This window comes from Malania oleifera, chromosome 2 (assembly GCF_029873635.1).
Source record: "Malania oleifera isolate guangnan ecotype guangnan chromosome 2, ASM2987363v1, whole genome shotgun sequence".
Lineage (NCBI taxonomy): Eukaryota > Viridiplantae > Streptophyta > Magnoliopsida > Santalales > Ximeniaceae > Malania > Malania oleifera.
The window spans coordinates 13,770,671-13,788,945 of record NC_080418.1 but is presented as its reverse complement, the minus strand read 5'-3'; the positions used below and the strand labels follow the sequence as shown (position 1 = coordinate 13,788,945).

The 18,275-nt window shown below is 38.9% G+C and overlaps 1 protein-coding gene across 1 annotated transcript; it reads right to left on the bottom strand.

Moving 5' to 3' along the window:
- Positions 1-117: 117 nt before the first annotated feature.
- On the bottom strand, positions 118-17,145 carry LOC131148500 (serine/threonine-protein kinase PCRK1). The gene is made up of 4 exons (XM_058098212.1): positions 16,402-17,145; positions 15,225-15,485; positions 1,349-1,471; positions 118-964 (listed from the first exon to the last, which is right to left on the bottom strand). The coding sequence occupies exons 1-4, from the start codon at positions 16,804-16,806 to the stop codon at positions 401-403; spliced, it is 1,353 nt and encodes a 450-aa protein (XP_057954195.1). The 5' UTR covers positions 16,807-17,145; the 3' UTR covers positions 118-400.
- Positions 17,146-18,275: the final 1,130 nt, after the last annotated feature.

Sequence of the window (18,275 nt, the reverse complement as noted above, 5' to 3'; positions counted from 1 at the left end):
GCATCTTGTGAGTGGGGACCATGTCCCAGTTGGAACAACAAGATGAACCCAAATTGAAGCCCCCAGGACTTTTGAACAAGATGAGCCCATATTGGGTTTTGGAGATGTTAGCTTGGAGTAGGCTGTTTAACTGTTGTGTACATTTAAAGAAAAATGTGGGAAGTATCATGAATGTGGCTTTCCATGCACTGCATATTTACAGCTTTAATTCAAACAAAAGTGAAGGGAGAAACAAAATAAATTCCCACCCAATGCAATTGGCGTGTATTCCTACCTTCATTTCCCCCCTTTTCATTTCCAGCTTAAAAAGGAAAAAAAATAAAATGCATTTCATCTGCCATTGCCAGAAATGAGGGGGGGCAAACACATTTCTCTCTATGTTCCAACAAGCAAAAATGCCTTACCAAGTTCTTACCAACCCAGGTGTCCAATTTCTCCAATCTAATTTCCCAATAGATTTGTTCCTCAAGCGGACCATTTCTCTTAAGTCAAAAACCCGCCTCAGATAATTGTTTCCTTGTCTGCTTGGCTCAATTTCTTCCATGTTTTCTTCTTTCACACCCTCGGCTTCTTTCACAGGTTGGACAGCACTGTCCTCATCCTGGGACATCATTTCACTGATGATGCTGCCCAGTGTGTCAACAACCTCACTCATTTTGGGGCGATATTTCGATTGCTTCATCAGACACTTGTTGGCCAATGATGCAAGCTTCTGAGCTGCTTTTATGCAATACTGCCCTTCTAGTCGTGGGTCTACAATGAGGTGGAATTTCTTTGAGTCCGATGCATAAGGTCTCACCCATTCCAAGAGCTTCTGCTCACTCCGAGGTAGGTTTCTCTCCAATGCTCGCCTCCCAGTTATAAGTTCATACAGAACCACACCAAAGCTCCAAACATCACTCTTTGCAGTTAGTCTGCCTGTCTGAACGTACTCCGGTGCTGCATAACCTACTGTACCAACAACCTAAATTCAAAAACAATATAAAACAGCGCAAGTGATTAAGATATTACAAATTGAGGACCCAGGGATCAGTATCTGCAAAATACAAGCAAAGGATCATAACCCATCATTCAACAGAAAAGGTACTATTTTTCACTATTCAGGAAGTTATCCAATGCTTTGCAATCAGTCCAACCATGAGCATACACCTCTAAAGTCAGCTCAAGATCATTCAATCAGCTTCAACAAATAAAACCAGAGACTTTCTCATGGTTTTATTTGCATTATCCTTTGGATTTTCGCCCAGCATATTTCAAGTGCAGAATCAATTGAATTTACATCCCAATGCCTTGGGAGTCATATCCCCCAAAATTTAAGCAGATTTCATACACAGATAACCAAACTTACAGATGTTGAAACGTGACTGAGCCCTTCGCTTGGTCCTTGCTTAGCCAGTCCAAAGTCTGAGAGCTTTGCATTAAAGTTCTCATCTAGCAAAACGTTTGATGTTTTAAAATCTCGGAATATAAGCTGCAACATGATAAATCAAATCAAAATCATTTGGCTCAACATGCAATTGAATAAACAATCCCAATAACCACAAAATTCCAACAGCAGTTCAAGAAACATCAAATCCATGAACCACGGAATAGAAAGAAAGGTGAGTCACTTTCTTGAGCCTCAATTCAAAAGCTCAGACAGTGTAGAAACACCTCTCATAGTGCTCAACTGCCTTCCGAAATAGAAACCCTTGGCGTGCCATGTCAACAGAAAATAAGAAAATCTCATCATGATCAATCCTTATATCAGTAATTTTCTATTATTCCTCAAATGCAGCTTTTTGTAGTCACCACATTTATACTTGGCCAAGAAATGTGTGTTTATTGAACTTATTCATTGGAGCTCTAAATTACAGATCTCACCAGAATACAATTATATTATCCTTTCACAGTTACTGAAATTGAAAACAGCAAAAGACAAAAGATTAGCACGGGAAATGGTGCAGCTGGAGATTTTTTTCCTGGTGTTTACATGTTTTCATGCAACATGATGAAAGCAAGAATTCATTTTCTTCCTTCATTGCTATTACAAGGAGAGAGAAGGGGGGAGAGAGAGGGCAGAGCGAGAAGCTTCTCAGGAATACTGGCTTCTTATATTCTATTGAAGATATATGCAGATGATGTATATGCCCTTTTAACTCAGTTAACACTCCCCAAGCTAAACCATATATATGATTTGGTGCACTTTGGAGATTATTTCGGCTGAAGATTTGATGAATTGAAAGACCTAAAATGCAATGATAGGTCTCACCCTATATTCATAATTATTTCAACTACGTAACAATGGCCACAATACCCTCACTTCCTCATGCCTACTACCAAAAGCAATAACACATGCTAAATGACCAAAAATAACCAGTAACAACCAAAATAACTAGCAAACTTCCCCTCAAGCTGGAGCATCGATATCATAAGCCCCTAGCTGGTTACAAATGAATTTAACATGAGAACAATAAGGTAAGTAGAGTCCACCAATTTGTGGGCCCCACGACAAAAGAATAATAAGGAAAAGAAAAGAGAAGATTGAAGAAGATGGTTGATGGAGTAAATTTGGGGTGGCAGTTGTTATTACTACAGTACTACTACAATACTCGTTTTTTGATTATAAATAGGTTCATCCCATCTCATTTCAATCATCCCAAAGAAAAACTTAGAATTCCTTGTATTTTGAAGGCTTATTAGCCAATTTTGTATTTGAGTGTAGAGAGAGAATTTGAGAGTTCTTTTGTATTGTTGTATTCTCCTCATTTGAATTAGTGAATTGCTTCTACCTGCTCCGTGGCTTTTCTCTCCAAATTGGAGAGTTTTCTACATAAAATTTTCGGCGTTGTATTTGTATGGCTTGTTCTTCATTGCCTCTCTATATCAATTCGATCTTGAATTGGGTATGAAATAAGTGGTATCAGATAAAGTTGAATTTGTTACTGTTTACGTATATGTTACTATTCATGTATACAGATACTATTCAACCACGCTCCCAACAATTGGTATCAGAGCCATATATTTGATTTAAAGAAGGATGGCAAGTGAAGACAGAAGTACAAGCGGTTCCAAAGCTACAACCGTTGCAGTTTCAAACATAGTTTGAAGTCGAAAAATTTGATGGAAGTAATAGCTTTGGAATGTGGCAATGTGAAGTTATGGATGTCCTTAATCAACAAGGACTAGACATAACGTTTGAAGATAAACCTGATGACATGAAGGAGGTAGACTGGAAGCAACTGAATTGAACAGCTTGCAGGACAATCCGACTGTTCCTCGCAAAAATGTCAAGTATGCTGTCATGAGAGAACACAGCCAAGACGCTATGGAAGAAGCTGGAAGACAAATACATGATGAAGACCATCCAAAATGAGTTGCATTTGAAAAATAAGCTCTTTCAATTCAAATACAAGGAAGGTACGTCCATGATCGATCATTTGAATGTTATGAACAAACTGTTGGCTGATTTGTTAAATTTAGATGAAGAAATTAAAGATGAAAATAAAGCTATTATTTTGCTAAACTCCTTGCCTAATCCTTATGAGCATTTTGTAACCACCATAATGTATGGTAAAGATGCACTTTCTTTTAAGGATGTCTCAGATGCATTGATGAATCATAAAGTCTGTAAAAAGGATAAAGAAGTTGAAAGTAATGCATCGGAAGCTACGGGGGAGGTACAGAAACCGCAAAACATCCAAAAGGAACAACTCTAGCTCCAAATTGAGAGTAGTTTCTTCGAATGGAAGAAGATCCCTTGCTAAAGATGAATGCGGATTTTGTCACAACAAAGGCCATTGGAAGGACTACCCTAAATTGAAGCACAAGGAGAAGCAGAATGCGAGTGCCAGCACAAGTGCTAATGTAGCTAATGAATCTGATAAGGATATAGACGTAGCACTTATCTCCACAACAGAATGTCAGCCTGATGAATGGATCCTAGATTTGGAATGCACCCACCATATGACGTACAATAAAAGCTATTTCACTAGTCTTGAAATAGTATATGGTGGAAAAGTACTCATGGAAGACGACCGTCCATGCCAAAAGAAAGTAGTATTTGTCCAATTGGAGCTGCATAATGGAACAACTCTAAAGCTGACAAATGTCTGGTATGTACTTGATTTGAAAAAGGATTTGATTTCAGTAGGTTATTTAGATTCCAAAGGATTCAAAATCACCATTGAAAATGGAGTTATGAAGGTGATTAAAGGTGCTCTTGTTGTTCTAAAGGGCACAAGGAAAAATAACCTATATTTTTTGCAAGGACACATAGTTGTAGGTGGAGCCAACACTTCCATGGAAAAATCAGAAGGAGACACTTCTGATACTACAAGGCTTTGGCACGTGCGACTTGGACATGTCAGTGAAAAAGCTATGCAAGGGCTAACAAAACAAGGCTTGTTGAAAGGTGCCAAAACTTGTAAATTAGAATTTTGTGAACATTGTGTACTTTGAAAACAAACATACTGATGTGTGGGGTCCCACTAAGACTCCATCATTAGGTGTCAAACATTGGTTTGTCACTTTTGTAAAAGACTTCTCTAGAAGACTTTGGGTATATACCATGAAGCATAAAGATGAAGTCATGAACGTGTTCTTAGCTTGAAAAAAGATGATTGAAAACCAGACAGGAAGAAAGATCAAGTGCCTACGATCAGACAATGGTGGAGAAAACAAGTCTGATCAGTTTCAAAAGTTTTGCAAAGATGAAGGAATCCAAAGGCATTTCACCATGACGGGAACTCCACAACAGAACGACATAGCAGAAAGAATGAATCGCACTTTTCTGGAAAAGGTGAGATGCATGTTATCCAACGCTGGTTTGGGTAAGGCATTTTGGGTGGAAGCTGTTACATACGCCAGCTATATCATCAATAGACTGCCATCCGCAATACTTGAAGAAAAAACACCCATTGAGGTATGGACTAGAAAACCTGTTACTAATTATGATTTCTTACGTATTTTGGGTTGTCCAGCTTATTACCATGTAACTGATAGTAAGCTTGATCCCCAAGCAAAAGACGCCATTTTTCTTGGCTTTAGCGGTGGTGTGAAAGGTTACAGGGAAAAGACTAACAAAAGTAATTTGCAAGATGTAGAAATCAGAAAGGCCATTACAAGACCTCAATCTAAATATACTCCTCCAGTCACAGGAGAAAATGACGAAGGAGACGATGAAGAGGAGGAACCAATAGAAGAGCCACAACAGCAAGAAGAGTCTATTGCAACCAAGCAACCTAGAAGAGAGACTAAGAAGCCAGTGCGGTATACAGACATGATTGTGTATGCCCTGCCTGTAGTTGAAGATGATATTCCTTCCACATATAAAGAAGTTGTTCCATGTTCTAAAGATGTGGAATGGAATAAAGCCATGAATGAAGAAATGCAATCTCTTCAAAAGAATGATACCTAGGAGCTTGTAAAGTTGCCTAAAGGAAAGAAAGCAATTGGTTGCAAATGGGTCTTTGCCAAGGAGGATCCAAGTAAGAAGGAGAAAGTCATATTCAAGGCTCAGTTGGTGGAAAAAGGGTATGCTCAAAAGGAGGGAATTGATTATAATGAAGTTTTCTCTCCAGTAGTGAAGCATTCCTCTATTCGAATTTTGCTATCCATGGTAGCTTGATTCAATTTGAATTTGGTTCAATTTGATGTGAAGACGGCTTTTTTACATGGAGATCTTGAAGAAGAAATTTATATGATGCAACCAGATGGCTTCAAGACAAAAGGCAAAGAAAACTGGATGTGCAAGTTGAACAAGTCTTTATATGGTTTGAAACAATCTCCAAGGCAATGGTACGAGAAGTTTGATCAATTTATGAAAGACTCTGGCTACATAAGAAGCCAATATGATCATTGTGTTTATCTTCGGAAATTGAATGATGGTTCTTTCATATATTTGCTCTTGTATGTTGATGACATGTTGATTGTAGCCAAAAGTACAAATGAGATTAAAGAATTGAAGACTAAATTGAAGATGAAATTTGAGATGCAAAATCTCGATGAAGCCAAGAAAATTCTTGGAATGGAAATCACTCGTGACAAGGAAAAGGGTGTTGTGTGCCTAAACCCAAAAGCAATATTTGAAGAAGGTACTACAACAATTTGGCATGAAAGAAAATACAAAAGAAGTAAGTACTCCTCGAGCTCTTCATTTTAAACTCCGTGCAAAATTGTCTCCAAGCATTGATAAAAAAAGAAGAGATATGGAACGAATACCATATGCTAATTTGGTGGGAAGTTTCATGTATTTGATTGTATGTACTAGACCTGATATTTCTCAAGTTGTTGGTGTAATTAGTAGATATATGCATAATCCAGGTAAAAAGCATTGGGAAGCAGCTAAGTGGGTTTTGAGGTATCTTAAAGGTGCCATGAATATTGGTTTGAAATTTGACAAAAATCGTAGTAGTTTAGATAACCTTCTTGTGGGATATGTAGATTCAGATTATGCAGGTGATCTGGATAATAGAAGATCTACTACAGGATATTTGTTTACTTTGGGAAAGGGACCAGTCAGCTAGAGGTCTACTTTGCAACCCACAATTGCATTATTTACTATAGAAGCAGAATATATGGCAACTGGAGATGCTATAAAAGAAGCCATTTGGATTCATGGTTTGATTGCAGAATTGGGAATTCACCAAGTAAAGGTGATGGTGAACTGTGATAATCAAAGTGTTATCCATTTAGCAAAGAATCGGGTCTATTCATGCTAGAACTAAGCACATTGATGTTAGGTATCACTTTCTTCATGTTATAATGAATAATAGACTGTTTCGATTCTGGAAAATAGACACAAAGGAGAATTACACCGATATGTTGACCAAGGTAGTAAATGGAACTAAGTTCAACCATTGTTTGAACTTAGCCAATATTGTAAATGTCTGAAAAAGAATGAAGAGCAGTGAGTGGCTTGAGTTGGAGGGGGAGAAACACAAAAGTTAGAATTTTTGAAAGGAAATCTTAAAGATTAGAAACACCCCCAAATTGGTAGTGAGGGGGAGATTTGTGAGGTAAGTAGAGTCCACCACCAATTTGTGGACCCCACGACAAAAGAATAATAAGGAAAAGAGAAGAGAAGATTGAAGAAGGTGGTAGATGGTGTAAATTTGGGGTGGCAGTTGTTATTACTATAGTACTGCACAGTACTACTACAATACTCGTATTTTGATTATAAATAGGTTCATCCCATCTCATTTCAATCATCCCAAAAAAAAAATTTAGAATTCCTAGTACTTTGAAGGCTTGTTAGCCAATTTTGTATTTGAGTGTGGTGAGAGAATTTGACAGTTCTTTTGTATTGTTGTATCCTCCTCATTTGAATTAGTGAATTGCTTCTAACTGCTCCATGGTTTTTCTCTCCAAATTGGAGAGTTTTTCACATAAAATTCTTGGCGTTGTATTTTTATGGCTTGTTCTTCATTGCCTTTCTCTATATCAATTCAATCTTGAATTGGGTATGAAATAAGTGGTATCAAATAAAGTTGAATTTGTTACTGTTTACGTATACTGATATTGTTCAACCACACTCCCAACAAGAACCTCCAAAGCTTTAAAACTGCAAGTTGCAATTTAGGTTTCACATGAGTGGCAGGAACGCCTTTTTGCACAACTTTTTCCTCAACAAAGTGACAATCAACTTCAATATGCTTTGTGCAGTCATGGCAAATTGGGTTGGAGGCAATACAAATAGCAGCTTGATTATCGCACATAAACTCCATAGACTAAGAATGTGGAAAACCAAGTTCTTCCAATATGTTCTTTAACCAAACAAATTCACATGTAGTGTGAGCCATACTCGGACTCAACACTTGACCCTGCCACCACTGTTTATTTCTCACTCTTCTAGGATAAAAAAGCTACTGCCAACAAAAATACAATACACGATTGTAGATTATCTGTTAAAAGTGACCCAACCCAATCTATATCTATATATCCCTAAATAAAAGTGTGACCCCGTGATGTAGGATGGAAGCGGGTATCTAGATGGATCATTTTGACCCAATTTGGAAGCCTATGTCGAAGAATAAGGTCAATGGTTTACTGGGACCGAAACCAAGATGTGCTTAACTAGTTCGTTGTTTAAGCACGTGCATGCAGTTTACCTGTGTTAGGATTATGTATGTTGGGGCTTGTTTGAAGTATTTGTGTATTTTTGGGGTGTGTTTGTAATAAATGTAGTTTTTCAGGGTATGGGTGTAATTTCATGTGTTTAGAGGCTAGTTGATGTTGAATTTGAATTGAACATGAGTTTCCCCCTTGTATCTCCTCTCTCCTCTCTTCTCCTTACTTTCTCTCTTCAATTTCTTCTAATTTCTCCCATGGCTGCAGAAGAATGATGTCTGCCTCTGCATCATTTGGTATTAGAGCCAACCATGATCTCATTCTTCCATTTCAATCCCTCCATATTTCCCTTTCACTCTTCTTCTTCTCCTTTTCTTTTCTTCTTCATTCTCCCCACAGTTCTATAACTTCCCTTCCCTCTCTGCTGCTTCTTCTTCCTCTTCTTCTCCCTTTTTCTTCCTTCTTGTCATCTTCTCTCTCTATTTCTCTTCCTTTATTCTCTCTCTGATCCTTCTCTGCCCTGAAATTTCAGTAAAAACAAAAAAAGAAAATGAGAAAACAGTTATGAACTTTTTTCTAAAATTCCAGTCGTGTCCCCATTTGTTCAAACACCACTTTCTTGACACCATTGTGCAACACCACCCATCCCATTGAAATCAGAACACCCCCCCCCCCCCAACAAAACCCTAGCTCCTAAATTTTCTTCCCCTTCCAAACACCAGAGGACCCTCACGTGTTGGCCAAAATAATTCCAGTTGTTGGCCCTCTTGAATCCCTACAGTGATTTTCTTAACACACCACCACTAGACTCACCAACCCCTGATCTACCAGTAGTTGGAGTTTCATCTCCAGTGGGGGGGCGGGCTTGCTGGCGGCACACGCCATGCGCCAACAACTGCATGTGAGTGCATCTGCTGGACTGTCCTCCTGTTTCCAGTCTCGCAAGAAATTGCCTAGCCACAATACATACATATATATATATATATATATTTCTACGATATTTTGATCTGCAAGGAGATATTTCGATTGCAGATACAATAACGCAAGAAAGGGCGATAACCAACTGAGATCAAATTTTTTCTCAGGTCTGGAATATACCTAACATCCTTCAACTTCCATACTGACCCGTTTATATTGATCTTCACAACTCCCTTGCCGGTTACATCGTAAGGTTGATCGTTGCCAAGGTACACCTTACCAAAATTACTTGGTGTGTACTCCTCTAAGCAATCTCTGCAGCATGTGGCATGAAATGAGGCTCCGGAGTCCAAGACCCAAGACTCCTGCTTGCTTTCTAAAGAGCAGATCAACATCTCATCATTCTCGGAAGCAATATTTGCTTCTGTCTTTGCCCTCGTTTCGAATTCTTTCTTCTGACTCCTGCACTAGTTCTTGTAATGACCAGTCTTTCCACAGTTCCAGCACTCAATAACTTTTGTGCTCTGGGAACTTGTGTCTTGAATACCTCTGGCGGATTTAGACCGTCTGGGCCTAGATCTGCCGCGGTTGTTTGATCGTCCATGCCTGTTTCCTTTGCCTCAACTCTCCATGTTCAAGGCTGAACTCGAAGTGGAGTCATGGTTCGACTACATTCTTATTTCCTCCGTCAAAATCATGCTGACGACTTCATCGTATATAAGCTTCGATTTTCCTGCGGAGCAACTGATGGCAGTAACGACACCATTCCAACTTTCAGGCAACTGACTGAGAATCAGTAGGGCCCGAATCTCATTATCAAACGTTATCCTGACTGAGGCGAGTTGATCAGACAACTCATTGAAATTATTCAAATGTCTGCTGAAACTTTCACCTGCAGACATGTTCATCATAAATAGTCTTTTCATGAAATATACCTTATTTGCGGCTGAAGGCTGCTCGTACATATTAGAAAGCACATCCATCAGAGACTTGGTGGATGTTATATGCTTGATATTGAAGGTCACAGATTTCGACAACATCATTCTAATGGCTCTGAGGGCTTTTCGATCAAGCAACTCCCACTCGTCCTCGTTCATAGATGTTGGCTTACCCTTCAAGGGTAAGTGCAATTCCTTCCCAAACAAATAATCTTCTATCTGCATCTTCCAAAAATCGAAATTGTTTCCGTTGAACATTTCGATTTTTTGAGCTCTTTTCATTCGACATCTCGATCCGCTAATCTAGAGATGAAATTAACTCAAATGGATAGCGCGGTTGGATCCGGAACGATCGAAAACCCTAAAAATGGTTCAAGTTGCTCGAAAAACGAACCCAAAACGACTCCAAAAAGCTCAGTCAAAGTTTGGTCAACTCTGCTAACGTAGCACCGCTGACATGGCGCTGACGTGGCATTCTTGGCATGACAGGTGTGGGGCCCACCTGATGACATGGCAGGGATGGGATCCACTTACTGCGGTGGCACCTCTGCTGACGTGGCCCTCGCTGGCGTGGCATCAGACGTAGGGCTGAGCCGGAGGGTCAGACCCGAGTTAGGAACCGGATCTTGGGTTGATCCGATATGAGTCAGATTCCAGGTCGGGTCGGGTTCCTTTCGAGTCGAGTCGGGTTCCTTCCGAGTCGGATTGAGGTGGATCGGGCAAGGAAGACGCGTGCAGCGCATGACCGGCGCATGGCGAAGCGTCCTGCTCCGGCGGGGCACGTGATGGCGCGTGAGCCTTCGTCTGAACTCCGTTGGAGCTCCGGCTTGCACCCTTCTCTTCGTCTCGGCGAGCTGAATGCGATGGTGGCCTCAAAATGCAGTTTTGATCAACTGGACAGAGCTCTGATTTCGGGATCACTTCCGATCTGACTTTTCTACTCAAACCGAGCTCTGATACCACTTGTTAGGAACTTGTGAGCATCCAGATCAAAGTGACACCAAAATTTTAACGTGATTCGATCAATAACGACCTACGTCCAAGGAGCACACACCAAATATTCACTATCGCTGGAAAAACTACAACTCTCACACACACTCTCTCTCTCTTCCTCCCTTCTTCCTCTCTGCTCTCTCTAAGCTTCTCTGTGCTCTCTCTGCACTATATTTTACATCTTCCACAGCCCTCTATTTATAGGGCTTGGAATTTAAATCACAATTAAGATAAAATTAATCATGAATGAAAGTTATAACGGAGAGGTTTAATGGTGGATAAATACACCGCGTTTCTGACTCAGCTCCTAGCTTGCAACGCGCCTCCAGCTGTGTCTCCTGGCTGTCTTCTGGCTCCAGCTCTAACAAGGGAAGGATATTCAGGTGTGCAATTGAACACCCTTAGTCTCTTACATTAAAGCCTGTGAAGTGAACCAGTCGCATTTAGAGCCTATGCAGTACAAAGAAATGCACCTAAATATACTCCTCCTCCTAGAATTGTCATTAGGGTGTAATCTTGACTGCATTACAAAGTGCAGAAACCATCTTAGTTGTCCTTCCCATATCTTTCAAAGGGCTATCCCAGTTGATTATGAATATGCTTATTAATTATTTTATTTCTCATAATTGTGCAAAACATCCATCGCAATGTTAATATTTAAGCTAAATTTTTTTTTGGATATTTTTTGTTTCTTAGTCACCAAATGTTTTGATCCATAATCATAGCTAGCATTACAATGGTTCCCTAAAACTTTTCCTTAATTTTGTTGCCTAGATTTTTTTGTTTTTTAACAAAAATTTTTTAGCAAAGCAAGTAAACCAAATACTAGAATTGTAAGGCAGGAAATTGAAGTGCGTTCATCAACAAGGAAGAAATCTAAGCTAATTAGTTTTTTGCACAGGAATTTAGTAAATAATATTTTCAATCATAGCATAACATAAATGCTAAAAAGAAAGTAGTAGTGTTTGGCAAATAAATAAGATGCAGATGCAAGAAAAATCAAATTTCTCGAACTCAGAAATTTTTATCATCATTTTTGAAGGTTGTATAAGAATGTCAACAGTACTTCCAAGTTAAGACAGCAGCATATCCAAAAAAACTACTACTTATGTGCCTCCACGATTGCCAAATGTGTAATCCAATAATTTGAAATCCAAGCCCCACCCGTCCACCCTCCCCTCCCACCCCAACCCCCCCCCCCCCCCCCCCCCCCCGGTGTCCACCCACCCACCCACACACACACACACTCCAAACCAAAAAGGCTATTATGCGATGGAGTACAAATTTTGGGAAGACAAGACAATGGAAGGGGTAAAAACCCTCAACTCTGGTGCAAAGTGGATTTGCATAGGAGAAGAGACTAAGCCCATCCTTTCATGTTGAGAGAACATCATGAAGAGTCCATTTCAATTCCATAAAATGTTTCCAATCCTGTAACTTGAAATCGCCACCAACACTATCCCCCAAAAGAAACCTAAATTTTTTAAAAAATAGTTAAAAAATTATTATACAATGATGCACAAGTCTTTTTTTTGGGGGGGGGGGGGGGGGTTGGGGGGGGGAGAAAAGAAAGAAAAGAAAACAGTGGGGAAAAACAACAGATCTATGCAGAAAAAGATACTTAAGTAACTGAAAATCCATTCCTCATAAAGGCATGCCAAACAATGAGATACATATTGCGCAAATTTTAGTCTCAACATCAATAGGAGAGGCAATGTAAGCTATACACACATACAACACATTATATATATATATATATATATATATATGTAGAGAGAGAAGGAGAGAGAGAGAGAGAGAGATAACTATATGAGAGAAAGAGAGAGATTTCCAAAAATGTGTTCCCTTAGATGATTTAGATAAAAGAGAATAAGAAAAAAGAAAGAAAGAAAACTTAAGAAAATGAGCAAGAAAAGAACCACTGTTATGTTTTAAAAGGCAAAAGCATAATATGAGGCATTTTAACCCTCAAGGCAAGGTGTGAGCCTTTTGAGATTTTTATTTTTAGACAAAAATATTTAAATAAATTACATTCATATTACATAAAAAGGGCAGCTTGGTGCACAAAGCTCCAGAATAAATTAAAGGAAGGAGGACCATGGATCAACAGAAAGGTTGCTCCTTTGTGACCCGTTGAGTCACAAGTTTGAGTCTAAGGAAGCAACCTCACTGAAAAAAAAAGGTAGGGTAAGGTTGCGTACATTGTGACGAACCTTCCCCTACGCTCACAAAGCAGGGAACCAAGGAGCCTTGTGGCCCAGCCGCCCAGAGACGGTTTATTTTTTAAAAAAATAAAAAAAAAAAAAAATTAAGAAATTCATAAATATAATGTACCAAAAAAATCAAGATATTGTTTGCAAACTACTTGTTGGCCATTCAAATATTGCTAACTTGAATTTATTACATAAATCATGACAAGAGATAGCTATAACATTACAAAGTTCAAATTATTTTCAAGATCTACGATACAACTCTCAATTATTTTGGAAAGGTTGAGGTTCAAGAGTTGTAGAAACTAGAAATCAACACATATTATGATATTCTTTTTATATAAACAAGGAATTGAAATTTTCTAGCCAAATGAGATTCACACACCCAAAATGCATAAGCTCAACTAAAAAGGCACAAAAGGCATGTTTATTGTACAAATGCATAAGTCTCAGCATAATGCATTAGCCTTTTTAGGATTGGTATTTTAAATTGAGGCCTCAAGGTGTTTTAGGCATGCCTTGCCTTGAGGCATGCCTCAATCGAGCCTTTCAAAAAATTGGAACTTTTGATTGTTCAATCTTGCTCTAATACCATGTTACCTAGTACGGGAGAGAGAAAGAGAGGACCATCAGCCCTTCACTAGGGTGGCTTCCTTTTTATATTCTATTAATTATAAAGAAGATGCATTCAAATAATGGACTCCCTCAACAATGGCATATAGATGACCATCTCTTAGGCACTAAAAAATGGGGAAAAAAACCCATAAAATATAAACTCTTGTGGCATATTAGCAACTCTTTTGTTACCTAGCAAAACAACAACAACGATCACCACCACCATCAAGCTTTAACTCCTGCTATGTGAGGTTAGCTACTTGAATCCTTTCTAGCATTCACAATTTAAAACAATATGTCAACATCCCTAGAAAGTTGGTGTCATCAAATACGTTCTCACTATCTCAATCCAAGTTACTTTTAGGCCTACTCTTGCCCCTCTAACAACCTCTAATATCAACTAAATCATTCATTCTCACTAAAGTATTTTTGTCAAATTATAGAGTTCCCAAACTACCTTAGCCACCTCCTCTTATCTTCTAAAAGTGCTATCCCCAGCTTGCTTTCCTTATTTTATCTATTAAAGTACACAGTCCATCCATCTAAACATTCTTGTTTTAGCTGCATTTATTTATTACTTAGACATGTTGTTTCTTAGTCACGTAACTTTTGATCCATAATCATAGCTGGTATTATAATTGTCCTGTAAAATTTTTACCTGTAAATTTGCCATAAAGTTCTCTGAGCAAAACAAGTAAACCAAATACTAGAGTTTTAAGGCTAGCAATTGAAATGTGTTTGTTGAGGAAAATAATAACCTAGACCTCATAGCCAATAGGTCTTTTGCATAGGGGAATTTAGTAAATAATATTTCAAATCACATCATACCATTAATGCTAAAAAAAAGTTGGTATCATTTGGAAAATAAAATAAGACAGAAAAAAATGAGAAAATTAAAATGCTGAAACCTAAGAAATTTTTATCATCACTTTTGAAAGTTGTAAAAGAATTCCAAAGATATTTCCACATTAAGATAACAGCAGTTGAAGGCCATTCCAGTCCCAGAAATGAGAAAATGACTAGTTATAAGCCTTTACCAGCGCCAAATGTTTAATCCAGTACATCCATTGAAATCCACTTCATCCCCCCAACCAAACAAAACTAAAACAAAAATTATACAATGATGTAAAATTTTTCAGAAAAAGAAAACAATGGAGGGGGAAAAACTCTTGTGTAAAGTGGAATTGTGGGGGAAAAGACTAAGCCAAAGATGCCTCCACATTGAGTTTACATCATAGAGAGCCCATTCCAGTCCCAGAAAACAATTAGTTGCATGCATTTAGACTGCCCAACACCTAGTCTTGTAATCCCCTCACCCCACTCAGGCACCTTGCGCACCAAAAAGAAAAAATAAAAAAGAAAAGAAAAAACCTAAACTCTAAAAAAGAACTTAGAAAAAAATTATTGTAAGATGATGTAACAGTTTTTGAAAAAAGGAAATGATAGAGAAAAAATTTCTTCTGCAAAGTGTATCCATGCAGGAAAAGAGACACTAAGGTACCTGAAAATCCATTTCCTCGTGTAGGTATGCCAAACCACGCGCTGCATCTTGAGCAATTTTTAATCTCAACATCCACGGGAGAGGTGATGGTACTCTAGACAATAGATGGTCCTCCAAGCTTTTATTGCACATAAGCTCATAGACCAAAAGCCGTTGAATCCCTCTTTCATCATCATCAGCACAATATCCTACTAATTTGACAAGATTTTGGTGTTTGACTACACCTAAGAAGTTTACTTCATTAATCCACTCCTTATGCCCCTGAATACTAGAATGCAAAGTAGTGAAACCCCATCAGACAAGCTCGGGGGCATAAATCTTAGTTGGGTAGCAGTAATTAAAAAGCAGGAGAATAAAACAAAAAATGCCCTTCAACATTTAAAAAATTCCCACAAACAACAATATTATCAAAAAATCTCTTTAATCCATATTTTATGGCCCAAAATACTGCGTAGTTAGTTGTCCGGCAGTATCTCAAACACCCTCCTTTAGGGTTAGTTCAGATACCAATAGTGGGACTGCACAACCCAGAAAATGAAATTGCTAAATCATGTTTCATAAATTGTTTGACCCTATCATTATAGAGGGCTTGGATTTGGGTAAGATGAAATATAAAATTTTATTGAAATTTTTTCAAATTTATCTAAATCCAAATCTAAGATCCAAAATTCATGCTCGCAAAAGCAACGTGACCATAATTCCCTTATGAGAATGGGGCTGTTTATGAGAATTGTGTGGGATGGATGAGTTCAAGGTTTTCTTGAAATAAAATTCCTTCAAAATTTCAATGGGTGTTTTCCATCTTTTGAAATGTTGGGTTTATGATAATGGTTAATCTATTCAGTTTGTGCAGGACTTCTGAACAGAGTCACAACCTCATTTACTCAAACAAATTCGCATATAACAAAAAAACATACCTACACATCTCCAAAAGAAAGTGATCAGACTCCAAAAGGCCACATTTTCACTTGGGACTAAGTTCTATGAAACAGCAGAGGCTTGGTTCTAGTCTCCTCAATTAACAACTTTACCCATTACAAGACCATTGCTGCTTTTGCTTTTCCTTCTCATCTTTTACAGATTGAAACATGCTTTCCAGTTCATAACCCACCCCCAACAAACGTCAAATAATGAACCTCAAAAGTAAGGGGCGAAAAGGTGGGGAAGAAGAACATGCCTGGAATCCGTTACGATTAAGCTGTTTGATAGCGACGTCCATCATCGAATCGGGATCCTCGTCATCAACGGCGGCAGCAGAGACTCTCTTAACAACTCCTCTGTACACGCACCCAAACCCTCCCTCTCCGATCATCAAAGCCCGACTAAACCCTCTCGTCGCCGATTTCAGGTCGGAGAACGAGAACACTCGCAGATCATTAGCCCTCCGCTGGGTCAGGAACTGGCGGAACGCGCCCGATTCGGAGTAGTAGTCACTGAAGCTGGAGTCGAGCTCGGAGCGCCTGGTGTCCACACTACTGGAAGCGACGCTGAGAGAGCGAGCCCAGGACACCTTTGAAACCCTCGAGAAGGCGCCGTCCTCGTCCTCCCTCCTCTCCCCATTGGTGAAATGAAAGCACTTCATTTCCTCAAGGGCAGATTTGAAGCAAAATTGACGCAGAGAAATGCAGAGATTCAGACATGAATATTCAAATGTAGAGAGTCAAAGGAGAGACTGGCGAAAGTTGACAAAGAAGGCGACCATTGCGCAATGAAAAATTGAGAAATAAATAGAAAAACAAGGAGAACGGATTTTCTTCTTCCCGTGGTCCATTGTCGTGTTGCAAAGAAGACCTTTTTTCATTTTCTTCAAGCTTTAGAGAGAGAGAGAGAGAGAGAGAGAGAGGGGGGGAGGGAGAGCGATAAATCGCGAGGGGAGTGCAGAGTGCAGGGGGGAGTGCAGAGTGCGGGGGGAGGTGGGTACGGGAAATGTGGGCCAGGGCATGGAGCCCTTGAGGTTAGTTAGAGCTGCAGAGGAATTTTTGATTTAGTAGGGGGGCAGAAAAGTAAATTGGGTTTTGGATAGGTGGGACCCAGGCACCGGACGAGGTACGGTGCTGGTTCTCTGTGGTCGGCTGCTTTTTCTACAATCGTCCAAAGTGACGGGCTGTGAGGGTGCTACTGGTAAAAGTCCGGCCACGTCACCATCCTCAGAAGGATGTGTTCTTGGAATGCGGGCGCCACGTGGTCGTCAGTCGCCACTAATAAATGCCTCTGACCAGCTGAGATTCTTCATGACCTGCAGAGAGAGAGAGAGAGAGAGAGAGAGAGAGAGAGAGAGAGAGAAGCGCAAAATTGCCTATTTTCGTGTTTGAGAATTAAATTTGTGCACATTTAAATGATTTATTATAAAAATTTTATTTTCATAAATTAAAAAATTATTATCAGAATTTTAAGTTCACATTGACATAATTAAGGGATGAAGTTAAAGTATGGATAATGTGGATGATAAACTTAATTCTGTATTTGGATGTATGAATTTTAATTTTTGAATTTAAATTTAGGTAAATTTAGATAAATTTTAATATAAATTTATGTTATACTTTATTCAAATTTAATATAAATTTAAAATCAATTTTTTTCAAATATGGGATAATAATATCTTTTCCGTTAACTATCTTATCAGTACCAGGCTTTGTTGTGTTAAGAGTTTAATATTTGTTGAGGCAACAATCACCAACCTCAATCAAGCTCGGCTCAGCTTACCTCCGCACATGTGGAATTTATGAGTAGTCAACCTCAACCAAGTGCTCCAAGCACGTGCAATGCATGTGATGCATCGACTTCAATCGGTGCACTAACCTTAATCAAGGTGTCCTAAGCACATACAATACATGTGATGTGACAGACTTCAACCAAGGTGTTCGAGTTGCCTTCTAAGAGCGTGCAAAGAGATTGACTCCTAATTCCAATAGAAGAATAACATTTTTTAATCAAAACGGTTACCTCATAAATGAGGGAAGTGAAAACTACCCATCAAAACTTTCAAAACAACTAAACATAGACATCCATGGTTCGTAACCACCTATGTTCTATGTAAAAAGGTCATGTCAA

Bases quoted from the DNA above. Each gene is read 5' to 3' on its own strand.
- LOC131148500 (XM_058098212.1), bottom strand. From the start codon at position 16,806: ATGAAGTGCTTTCATTTCACCAATGGGGAGAGGAGGGAGGACGAGGAC. The intron at 15,486-16,401 runs GCATGTTCTTCT...TCTAGTATTCAG, and splicing joins TTAATCGTAACGGATTCCAG to GGGCATAAGGAGTGGATTAA. The intron at 1,472-15,224 runs GTACCTTAGTGT...ATCATGTTGCAG, and splicing joins ACGAGGAAATGGATTTTCAG to CTTATATTCCGAGATTTTAA.